This window comes from Rutilus rutilus, assembly GCF_951802725.1.
Source record: "Rutilus rutilus genome assembly, chromosome: 15".
NCBI lineage: Eukaryota > Metazoa > Chordata > Actinopteri > Cypriniformes > Leuciscidae > Rutilus > Rutilus rutilus.
Window position 1 is genome coordinate 947,926 of NC_140220.1, and position 12,002 is coordinate 959,927.

The window sequence follows — 12,002 nt, forward strand, 5'->3', positions numbered from 1 at the left end:
TTCGAAAGGAATCAGGTCAAAAAGATTCATTGGACTCGTAATTTCTCTTCCGCGTTGCATCAGCATGTGTTTATGTCTTATAAAAGCGAATGGTGCAATGCGTGTACGAATAAATGCACTCTGTCTGTAATCAATCCGAACTAATTAAGTAAAGGTTTATTCATCAAATGCGCAACAATGCAACTAATCACCTGGAATGGAAATGAGCTCACATGATATAGAAATAACAAAATGACTAGTTGAAAGTCAAATAAAGTTTAAGGATAAAACAGACGTCGCGTATTAAACATGCACCACCGTCAATATAAAGCAAGTTTCTCGTTATTGCTCTTAAATCAGAACATGCATCAGAAGCTGTGCGTCTGGCAGCGGAACCACGTGAGAGTGAGGCACTGTTACAAAAGGACTCGGTAGACTGCGCAGATCCGCGACCTTTACGGGACACACACTGTGTGTCAGTGGCATTATTACACAATTATTCATCAGAACAGAAGCAGCAATAATGTCTTAGGCAGGTAAAGCAGATTCAACGATGCATTTCGCCGACTTCCTTGCAGGATCAATGGGAGGTAGGCTATAGTTTAAAGACTGTTGTTTGTCAGTTAATCTGGTGGTTAAATTCTCAGTTATGTATTAGAAATGCTGATTTGCATTGAGAGAAGATATGTTAATGCTCTGGGTATCGGTGTTTTGCTTTTGAGACAATGAGAAAATGTAGGCTATATAACATAAAAACAACTCAGTGTTGCCTAAAAGCAGTGAATAATAGCCTATATTTTATTAGTATGTTCCATGAGAGAGAGAGAGAGAGAGAGAGAGAGAGAGACATGTAAAAGTTAATTGGAAAAAAATAATAATAGGAAAAGAGACAATAAAGAGCAATGCAGAGAATTTAAGATCCCAAAGGATTCTTGATGAATTAATGAAAATGCACCATTGGAAATAGATATTGGAGAGTTTCATTACACATAAAGTGACTCAATTTAACCATTTCATGGATGCAATATTTACATTCAGCAATGAATGAGTTAAAACTAGTGAAACTATTCTCATCTCAATAGTTTGGCTACTCATTTGGCTTTAATGCCTGGGAAATGGGAATCTACTATTACACCATCACTACACGCAGGTCTAAAAACTGCCAAATACTATTTTGTTTTCACAAAAAATGGTTTAAGACAATGTTTAAGACAACACACTGATATATATGTATATGTATTTACAACCAAGCGCAACGTTTCAATCAGTCACGTCTTCATTAGACACCATCATCATGTTGAATAACTTGTATTGGCACAGGAGATTATGTGAACAACACTTAAAGTACTTGTATAACTTTGTTACACTTTCACTTTTTGAAGTGTTTTAAAAAGATTATCCACATTGTCCATTTATATTTGGGTAGTGCATTTTCACATCGAAAAGGGGTTAAAATTGAGTCAAGATCCCTTAAAGGTCTAGAAGCCCATGGAGGGAGTATAGAGGTATGTAAACTTAATTTACACCATTATTCACTTATGTATGTATAAAAAATGATATAAAACAGATGAAGGCATAAATATGATATAATATATTAAATGCTTTATGTCAAAATCCTCAATTAGCACTAGTGTTTAGAGACAGAGGTGTTTCCCATCTCTGTTCCTGGAGTCAAATTATATTAAAGTCCCCCTGTAGTCAATAACTTTAACCCCTTAAAACTCATCTTTGATCACCAAAATGACATATTTAAAGTTTTTTTCCATAGCTTGAATGTAACTCGACACCCTTGCCTCATTTAGTATGCGCGGTTCTATGAATATGCAAATTCACCCCGCCTCCACTCACTCCCTCAGCTCAGAGATCCACTGGTTGACGATCACACGTTGATCTGATTGGTTCTATGAATATGCAAATTCACCCCGCCTCCACTCACTCACTCAGCTCAGAGATCCACTGGTTGACGATCACACGTTGATCTGATTGGTTACAAGGTAGTTTGTGACGTCAGAAACACCAGCGATTTCAAAGTGTGTTTGTGAGACTGTCTTTGGTTCACTGCAGTTCTGCATATCAATTATTGGAAACTTAAACATACAAACAAATGATATTGGCATGTGTCGTGCTCGAGTGCATGATTATCACATAATGCAAGACAAACTGTTCTTGAGAGACGGAACGATCCCGTTTGATTGGCTGTTGTTTTGCAGGAGCGTGTGGCGTTGCGGTCGGGTTCCCACTGGATACGGTCAAAGTAAACTCATATTAGTGTGATTGAACCTGGACGTTTGACTCTTAAAGGCACAATATGTAAGATTTCTGGATTCAAATATCCAAAAACCACTAGAACAATGTTATATATTTTGCAGAGTTGTGTATTTACTGTACATTATCCCAAATGTTCCCAACAATCCACAGAAATCAGCCGTTTTAACGCGTGTAACGAGTTTTCTCACCATATAATGTTTTAAAATGAACTGCATGCCATTTAACAACAGTCATCCAGCTTTTATTAAAACGATATTCTAATATCGATACTGCAAAGTGCAACAAGTTACGATATAACAAATCTTTCAACACACTCTTTTACTTTTAGCATGATGTTTTTGATGGAGTGAAACGGCGCTGCGTTACCCAACAACTTACATTTATCAAACAAAGTGACGTGAATCAGTAATTCAGCCTGTTTCATTAGAATAAAATAAAATAATGTGAATTTAAGCGATCAAACAAAGTTCAAGTTCAGGGAAGAAGGAGGTGAACGTTAATCATAACTTTAATCGTAAAATAAACATAAACCACAAAGCGAAAGGAGCGACAACTGCAGTTTATAAGAGTAATAAAAGAGTCTGCTTCACACCACTCACTGTAACGCTAATAACACTTTAATACATCCGCTTATTCATGAGTCATTCATATTCAAGTCCCATGATTCCTCACTCATTCACGGCATCAAGTTATGCAAGCGACCTCTAGTGGCCAAACTCACACACTGTGCCTTTAACTGCAGACGTGAACGATAGTGATTTTGCACACTTGCTGTTGTAGCGTCTCCTCCAGACTCTGAGTGTGTGTGTTTGACATCTGCACAGGTCCGGATCCAAACCCAGAAGCAGTTCAGCGGAGTCTGGCAGTGTGTCGTGATGACCGTCAGAAAAGAAGGGGTGAGAAATTACATTTGTGTTCAATGCGTAACGCAGCCTCTGGACATCAGTAGATGCAGTGGGATTAAATAATGAGAATTGGACCCTAAACCAAAGTATTACCCATAATTCTTCTTTTTACCCTTTTAAATGTATTTTCTTTGTTTTAATGTATAAATGTGGTACACAATAATCCCATCAAAATCTAAGTCATAAATGAGTCAAAAAGTATAGAGAAGACATTACCATAACCATCTGGTGCTCTTCAGTCACTCTCGGTTCTTTTACTTCATCGTAATGGAACGAAACCTGGTAAAGGTTATGGCACTTGCTTATGTGAACATATGCATTTTTCACATATACAACATGTGAAATATATATTTCAATATTCATCAATAATCTCTGAGTGTTTCCTTGAAGACGAGACCAAACTTCCGTCTGTGATCGACAGATTCAAGATTCAGTTTGTTGGAAAGTTCATTTTCAGGTTCACTGTCAAAAAGTGAATAAATGGATTATAACTACAGCATAAGTATCATTTAGTACCATAAAATCCCCTAAAAATACAAAATATTAAATATCAAAAAAATAAATGACATGATTATCTTTCGTTTTTGACCGATTTGCAAGCGTTACCAGAGGGTTACATCAGTCATCTGGAGTAAAGTTACTAACTACAATATTTGTCATGTAATCAGTGAGCAACTTTATTTACAAACAGCAACAGTGACTACAGTTTATCTGATGATGATGAAGATGATGATGATGATGATGATGATGACCCTGTGAATGCAGAAGTTACTGAATAAAAGTCCTGTAACATGAAATGTGATTTTGTGATTGTTCTATGTTTGTTTTTATGCAGCACTATGGGCCTGGAGGAACGTTGTCTCGTTTCGTAGTGTACTGTACTACTGTATATGACTGAACCACTATAAAAACCACTTTGAACTTGAACTAATAATAATAGATTTCGCAGGTTTCTGTCCTGAACGTTGGTCTGTTTGCTCCAGGTTCACGGCTTCTTCAAGGGAATGGCGCTGCCCGTCTCCACCATCTCCTTGACCTCCTCCGTGGTGTTCGGCACGTACCGGAACTGTCTCCAGTGCTTCGCTCAGCTCCGCGGGGTCGGCGGGGTCGGCGGGGTCGGCGCTCACAACTCCAAACTGGACATCTTCCTGTCCGGCCTGGCGGGCGGAGTGGCTCAGGTCAGGCGAGCTCTGCCGGCACTGTCCAACTAAATATCTCACGCTTTTTTATTTCCTTCATTAGAATGGTACGAAACTTGCTGTGTGAACACGAACCGGTTAAATGGTCCTGAACACAATAGTCACACTTGTGCTCCTTTTAACTTTTATTTATTTCCAGGAGATGAATTCTCCATATCAACAATTGAATTTCAACTAGTAAAAAGTATAATTGTTGATAAGTGTATTTTCACTAGTGAAGTGTCACCATAGGCTGCCATTCAAAATCAATTGTTCATTTCAAGAATTGAGAAATTCACATATCAGAAATACAACTCTCACTAGTAAAAACCTTCATTTTTTATATCAATAATTACACTGTTACTAGTGCAAATGCTAATTCCTGATATCAGTAATTGAATTGTCACTAGTTGAAATGTTTATTCTTGATATCAGTAACTGAATTGCTACTAGTAAAAATGTTCTTTTTTGATATCCGGAAATGTATTTCTGATATCAATATAGTTTCAGACATCTAAAATGGCGTTTTTACTAGTAACAGTCACATTCATGATATCGAAACTGAACATTGTTACTAGTAATTCAATTCTTGATATCAGCAATTGAATTTGAATGGCAGCCTGTGGTGACACTTCACTAGTGACAATACACTTACAGATATCAACAATTATAGTTTTTACTAGTTGAAATTCAGTTGTTGATGTCAAGAGTTCATCTCCTGGAAAGTTAAAACGGTTTTAGAGTAAAACGTGTTTTGGAAAATATATATATATCATATACAACTTTTATTTTTCATAGCAAATGTAAAATTTGTTAAAAAAAAAGTTTTTTTAGTGTTTCATAAAACTGCGTTTTAGTTTTAGTTATTGGTGTGAACAGGTTTAACTCACTCTAATGAACTTAAGATGTCTGTGACAGCGTGATTTGCAATAAAACTTCCTCGCATTCACTCCAAGAATTATAATAAAGATAACTATAACACGTATATTAGCACTCACACCATATCGTTCTGTTTATAAGAAGTCAATGATGGATCAATCTGATTGGCTGTCAGTGTTCTTATCGCTCATCAGCTGGAACAACATTCCCAATGTTAGAAAACTATTGTTTTTCCTTCTATATGTGTGTATTGTTGTTCAATTTTGTGTATTATATTTAACAATCTACAGTCAAACCAAAAATTATTCAGACACCAGATATAATTTCTGATATGTTTCACTAGTGTGATCAGGACACTATAGCTCATTAATGTAAGTGAGGAGAGAAGAATACAGTAATCTGTGACATATTATACCCAGATATTCTTCATACAGTAAAATTAATAAACATTTGGGAGCAGAAATGATTGGGACACTTTGACCTGATCAAGTGTGTTGTCTTTAATTGCTAATGCTCTTTTTACACACAGACTGAACACAATGAAGCATTGCTTGGTGATTGGTTGAGCTAAACTGGTATTATCTAATTGTGTAGTTAAATTTAACAGCTGACAGATATTCAACATAATTCATGTGTGAGACAGTCTAACAGAAGGATGGACAAAACCAGTCAAATATCAACTCTGAGTTCATAACTCTGAGTTCTGCTCATATTTTATAGTGAATAAACTGATAATGTGAGAAGTGTTGAAGGTCTGAAAGATGTGTGTTTGACTGTAGTGTCCTCTGTGCCGTTATGTTACAGCTGTGGACGATGATTAACCCTTTGGTTCTTCCTCAGATCTCTGTGATGTCTCCTGGTGATCTGGTGAAAGTGCGTCTGCAGTGTCAGACGGAGAGCAAGCGCAGTGGTAAGCCGCGGTACAGCGGGCCGATCCACTGTTTGCTGAGCATCGCCAAACACGAGGGCGTTTCAGGGCTTTACAGAGGAGCTCTTCCTCTGGCCTTCAGAGACGGCCCGTCGTTCGCCACATACTTCCTAACCTACGACACACTGTGTTCCCGACTCACGCCGGCGGGACAGAGAGAGCCCGGTGAGTGCAGGCGTTTAACCCTCATCCTTCCCTCGCGAAACACGGAAATTAGACTTCACTTTTTAATTTTTTTTCAATTTCATATTTTTTTTTCTATTTTTTTGTTCTTTTTTATTTTATTTAACTTTAAATGACTAGATTTGAGCAATAAATAAATAGTAATTTATGCATATTCCTTACATTCTTTCAACTTGAATTTAAAATAACTGAAATAACTTAAAATTTTGTGCATAACCCTTTTAATTCAGCTCTAAATATCTTACATCGGGTGTCTGTGACCTCTTGTGGGAGAATAATAATAATATAAGATGATATTTCATGACTCTAGATGTCCTTATAGCTCTATATGAGCTGTTCCTCTGGGTCCTAAAGCCAGTTCTCTTCAGTGTGCATTCAGATACACATGTAGACATTATTAAATCATTTTTTGGTAAAGTTTGAGCATTTTTAGTTTGAATTTTGAGCATTTTTAGGTTTTTCTATGTGAACTGAAGCATTCCTCGCACTCCATTCATTCCTAAGGGTCAGACTGACCCGCGAGAGGAGGATTTGTTACTATTTTACATTTCAACCACAAAACTCCTCTAATCCATTACTCATACAGCATCATTACTCCAGTCTTCAGTGTCACATGATCCTTCACAAATCATTCTAATATGAGGATTTGATGCTCAAGAAACATTTATGATTATTATCAGTGTTGAAAACAGTTATTTACTAAACCAGATCAGACCAGAGTGTGGTGCTGTTGTCTGGTGGAGTCGCAGGAATGGCCGGCTGGTCTGGTTTAGTCTGGTCAGATCTGGTTTAGTCTGGTCAGATCTGGTTTAGTCTGGTCTGATCTGGTTTAGTCTGGTCAGATCTGGTTTAGTCTGGTTTAGTCTGGTCTGATATGGTTTAGTCTGGTCAGATCTGTTTTAGTCTGGTTTAGTCTGGTCAGATCTGGTTTAGTCTGGTCAGATCTGGTTTAGTCTGGTCAGATCTGGTTTAGTCTGGTCAGATCTGTTTTAGTCTGGTCGGATCTGGTTTAGTCTGGTCAGATCTGTTTTAGTCTGGTTTAGTCTGGTCAGATCTGGTTTAGTCTGGTCAGATCTGGTTTAGTCTGGTCTGATCTGGTTTAGTCTGGTCAGATCTGGTTTAGTCTGGTTTAGTCTGGTCTGATATGGTTTAGTCTGGTCAGATCTGTTTTAGTCTGGTCAGATCTGGTTTAGTCTGGTCAGATCTGGTTTAGTCTGGTCAGATCTGGTTTAGTCTGGTCAGATCTGTTTTAGTCTGGTCGGATCTGGTTTAGTCTGGTCAGATCTGTTTTAGTCTGGTTTAGTCTGGTCAGATCTGGTTTAGTCTGGTCAGATCTGGTTTAGTCTGGTCTGATCTGGTTTAGTCTGGTCAGATCTGGTTTAGTCTGGTTTAGTCTGGTCTGATCTGGTTTAGTCTGGTCTGATCTGTTTTAGTCTGGTTTAGTCTGGTCGGATCTGGTTTAGTCTGGTCAGATCTGTTTTAGTCTGGTTTAGTCTGGTCTGATCTGGTTTAGTCTGGTCAGATCTGGTTTAGTCTGGTCTGATCTGGTTTAGTCTGGTTTAGTCTGGTCTGATCTGGTTTAGTCTGGTCAGATCTGTTTTAGTCTGGTTTAGTCTGGTCTGATATGGTTTAGTCTGGTCAGATCTGTTTTAGTCTGGTTTAGTCTGTTCAGATCCGTCCGGTGGAGTCGCAGGAATGGCCGGCTGGTCTGGTTTAGTCTGGTCTGATCTGGTTTAGTCTGGTCTGATCTGGTTTAGTCTGGTCTGATCTGGTCTCTGTGTTTGTGTTGTCAGAGTGGAGTGTGGTGCTGCTGTCCGGTGGAGTCGCAGGAATGGCCGGCTGGTCTGTCGGGACGCCGATGGACGTGATTAAGGCTCGTCTTCAGATGGACGGAGTGCGTCAGGACAGGAGATATCGAGGACTCGTTCACTGCATTAAAGAGACCCTGAGGAACGAGGGCCCCGGGGTTTTCTTCAGGAGTCTGGGAATAAACTGCTTGCGTGCGTTTCCCGTGAACATGGTGGTTTTCGCCGTGTACGAGGTCAGTGTTCGCGTGCTCAGGTCACCGTCTCTGGATCAGCTCTCATGATCATGTTCTTACTGTATTCTAATGTGCATTTAACATCATGCAGAGGAATCTCACGAAGATGACATATTTAGCTTGAAATGAGATTTATTCGGTAACACTTTATTTTAGTGTCCTTGTTTCATGTACTTACCATAGTAATAACAGTAAATTATGCACAATTACATGCAACTAACCCTCAACCAAACCCTAATCCCACAATAAATACATGTAGTTGCTTAATATTAATCAGTACTTAAATATATAATTACTCTGTAACAATGACAAGGGTTACACTTTATTTGAAGGTGTCATTGTTACAGTGTAATTATATATTTAATTATATATGCCGTAGTTACATTGATTGAACTTATTCAAATAAGTACTGAGTAATATTAATTAAGCATGTACTTACTATAGAGTTACGGTTAGGATAAGTTACTTATAATTATGCATAAGTTACTGTTATTACTATATATGCATGTAGTAAATACGCCACCTTTAAATAGTGTTACAAATTGTTTTGTTAAATATTTTGCACAATGTATTTAAAAAACTAAACAAAATTTAGTTATATTTTACCCCCAAATCAAAAGGTTTGTATTTTTATTAAGATGTTTTGCATGATACAGTATTATGTAGTGACTCATTTATTAGAATAAGAATAAGTTTATTACCATCAATGGAAAGTTATTCAAATGTCAGAACTCAAGAAGCAATAATAATAATAATAATAATAACGAGAAACTGAGGTAAAATTGTCACCAAAATAATCTCTCAAAGCTCCCCAAAATATTTATCTTTGAATAAGATGCATTATTATACTGACTTTACACTCTAAAAAGTATTAATATTTAAAAAGAAGTTACGAGCAAGAGTATGTTTCCCGAATATCAGCACGAGTGTAAATCTGATATCGATTTTATACAACAGTTCAATAAACAAGTTAATATTGGATGACTTACATTTAGACTCAGAATATTGTGTTTCTGCTGTATTTCCCCAATGAGAATAAATCTAAAGCAACACTATTGGTCATTACTGAGTGAACATATCAAACATGCGCATTGTTTACTTGTTTTGTGTTTTGTTAAATCATTTGTTATACAGTATATTGCTGTTATACGTATATGTTGCTGTAACCGGGTTGCTGGATCTGTATAATGTGGACACTTGTAGATCTTTGGTTTATTTTGTTGTTGTTGTGTATTAATACTGGTGTTGGGACGTGTACAGCACTTGTATATATTTCTTCACCGCTGGATTATTGTATTTTCGGTGCACTTGTAAATAAACACCATCATCCTCTGAAGAGTTCTTGGGCTGATCATCATTTTTGTGTATTTTTCGGAGTTTAACGGAGAAGACTCGAGGTGACCCGGTGCAAACGTCTACTGCAGCACATGCTTAAAGAGATAAAACACATTTATAAGTGAAATATGAGATAACATTGTTAAATAAAACCAAAATAATAAAGTAATTGCAGTTGCATTGCATGAAATGTTGTTGTCTCTTTTTTTCATATAGTGGGCTCTGACTGTTTCTTTGAAAGTAAGCATGAACTAGCGGACCTACTAATATATAAAACATAAACAATTTGACATCACACTACACACTGATAATTTAGAGACAATAAATGCTGTTCTTTCCATCTCACTATAGGGCTACTTATGAAACATTCATCATCTGCTGGTTAATGGCGCCATCTAGTGGCCTCTACAGGTCTCACACACACACACACACACACTTATGAAACATTTGTCATCTGCTGGTTAATGGTTCCATCTAGTGGCCTCTACAGGTCACACACACACATCTACAGGTCACACACACACACACACCTTTCTCTGTCTTGTTTACACTGTTTAAGCCGTCACATGAAAAGTTTTGATGGACTTTACTTGTGTTTGTCTGAACGGGAGAGTTTTCCCACTGGACGAACGGTTGCTGGTGAAAGTAGCTTTTGTGGAGTTTGGGGGAAGGAATAGAAATCTAAATCTCTAGAGCTAAACCACTCAAAATCCCACCCAGTTAATCCCAAGCACACACAAAAGAAGACAATTAGAGCATTTTGCATTTAATTAGAGCAATATTACATGCATTTGTGTGCATTGCAAAGCTGTACTCTCTGTAATCAGATTCAACTTTATTAGCCGTCTGAGTCTGAGTCTAACTAATGCTTGAAGGTTTCAGACAGACAGCAGACAGATCCATCCATCCATCCATCTTTCTATCAGGGCCCTATCTCGCACCCAGCGCTATTGACTTTGTACAGCGACGCATGTTTCATTCCTATTTCTCACCCGACACACAGCGGACTTTTCCCTCCACAGACGCACGTCGGTAAATTAGGGAATGAACTTGCGCTCCCGGGGGCGGTTCAGGGAAAAGAGGAGGCGTGTTCCGGCGCAAACGTTCCCTGGTGCTATTTTGCAGTTTCAGAAAACAATTCCTCCACAGACCAGGAGAAACCTCGTCTAAAGTCAGCGGCGCGTTATTCAGATGATATTTTAAGGGCGCATGCTTGGCCATAATGTAGCGTGAGCACAACACACACACACTTTGCTTCTCTCATCTACACACAGACGCAGCAGTTCACATTTTGAGAAAACCATACATTATTACAAGGAAAAATATTCCACACGAGGGAAATCATTGTGGTGTCCATGAAGATGTGAAAAATAGGCATAAATCTAGCTTACACATTTACCCAAATGATCATACGCCTGTTTAACCGAAGCTAATCTGTGTGTGTTTCTCCGTCCCCAATGTCACTTCTCTGTGTTTTACGGCCCTGACGAGAACGTCGGTCTCCTCGGCTGTGAACCGCTCCTGGCAAATCCGCCGTTATAATAGCAATCCGCCATGGAACAAGCACACCTGCTCTTAAAGGGAATGTGAGATGACGCTCTGATTGGTTTATTTCACGTTACGCCCAAACCACACCTATGAGTAATGAAGCTACTTCAGACCAACACATTTTAGATTTGCGTCGGAGAGTCATTTATCCCGCCGGTATAATAGCAACAGCGCCCGAGATCCGCCCACAAAGTTACTTGCGTTTCAGATCGTTAAAATAGGGCCCCTATCTATCTATCTATCTATCTATCTATCTATCTATCTATCTATCTATCTATCTATCTATCTATCTATCTATCTATCTATCTGTCTATCTGTCTGTGTGTCTGTTATAGCATGTTGCTAGCATGAATTACCATGTTTTAACAGTGCTAGCATAATGAAATAGCACGTTGTTAGCATGTTGCTAGCATTTCTCAAGCCGAACATAATTATAACATTTAAATAAAAGCTGGTACAGTGCAGCCGGAGCACAGAGCACTTCAGAGAGAGGTTATGGGGAAAACTGTGACGAATGGAAAGAGGATCGAATCCGAGGAATGAGTGTGTGAGCTTCGTCAGATCAGCAGCTCGACGTCACGACGTCACGACCTCACAGACACACACACACCCGTGAAACACGAGACGCATGAACATGCAGCTCTTCTTCCAGGAGTCAGGAACATCTTCCGAGGATCAGCAGGAACACCTCAATGTTTCCTCTGTTCTCCGGCTCTCCTCATAATCAAACCGGCGTGTCTTTCTTTCCTCCTTACGCA

At 38.5% G+C, this 12,002-nt stretch overlaps 1 protein-coding gene across 5 annotated transcripts; it reads left to right on the forward strand.

The window, feature by feature from the left end:
- The first annotated feature begins 92 nt into the window (after nt 1–92).
- Nucleotides 93–9,697, forward strand: slc25a47a (solute carrier family 25 member 47a). 5 transcript variants are annotated; one of them, XM_084431724.1, is made up of 6 exons: nt 93–569; nt 2,190–2,233; nt 3,072–3,143; nt 4,136–4,330; nt 6,050–6,302; nt 8,114–9,697. In XM_084431724.1, the coding sequence occupies exons 1-6, from the start codon at nt 533–535 to the stop codon at nt 8,407–8,409; spliced, it is 897 nt and encodes a 298-aa protein (XP_084287850.1). In that variant the 5' UTR covers nt 93–532; the 3' UTR covers nt 8,410–9,697. The 5 variants fall into 5 exon arrangements, with proteins under 5 accessions (XP_084287850.1, XP_084287851.1, XP_084287854.1 ...); XM_084431725.1 differs by having other exon boundaries at nt 96–569; nt 1,406–2,233; XM_084431727.1 differs by having other exon boundaries at nt 492–569; nt 2,190–2,289.
- The last annotated feature ends 2,305 nt before the right edge of the window (nt 9,698–12,002 follow it).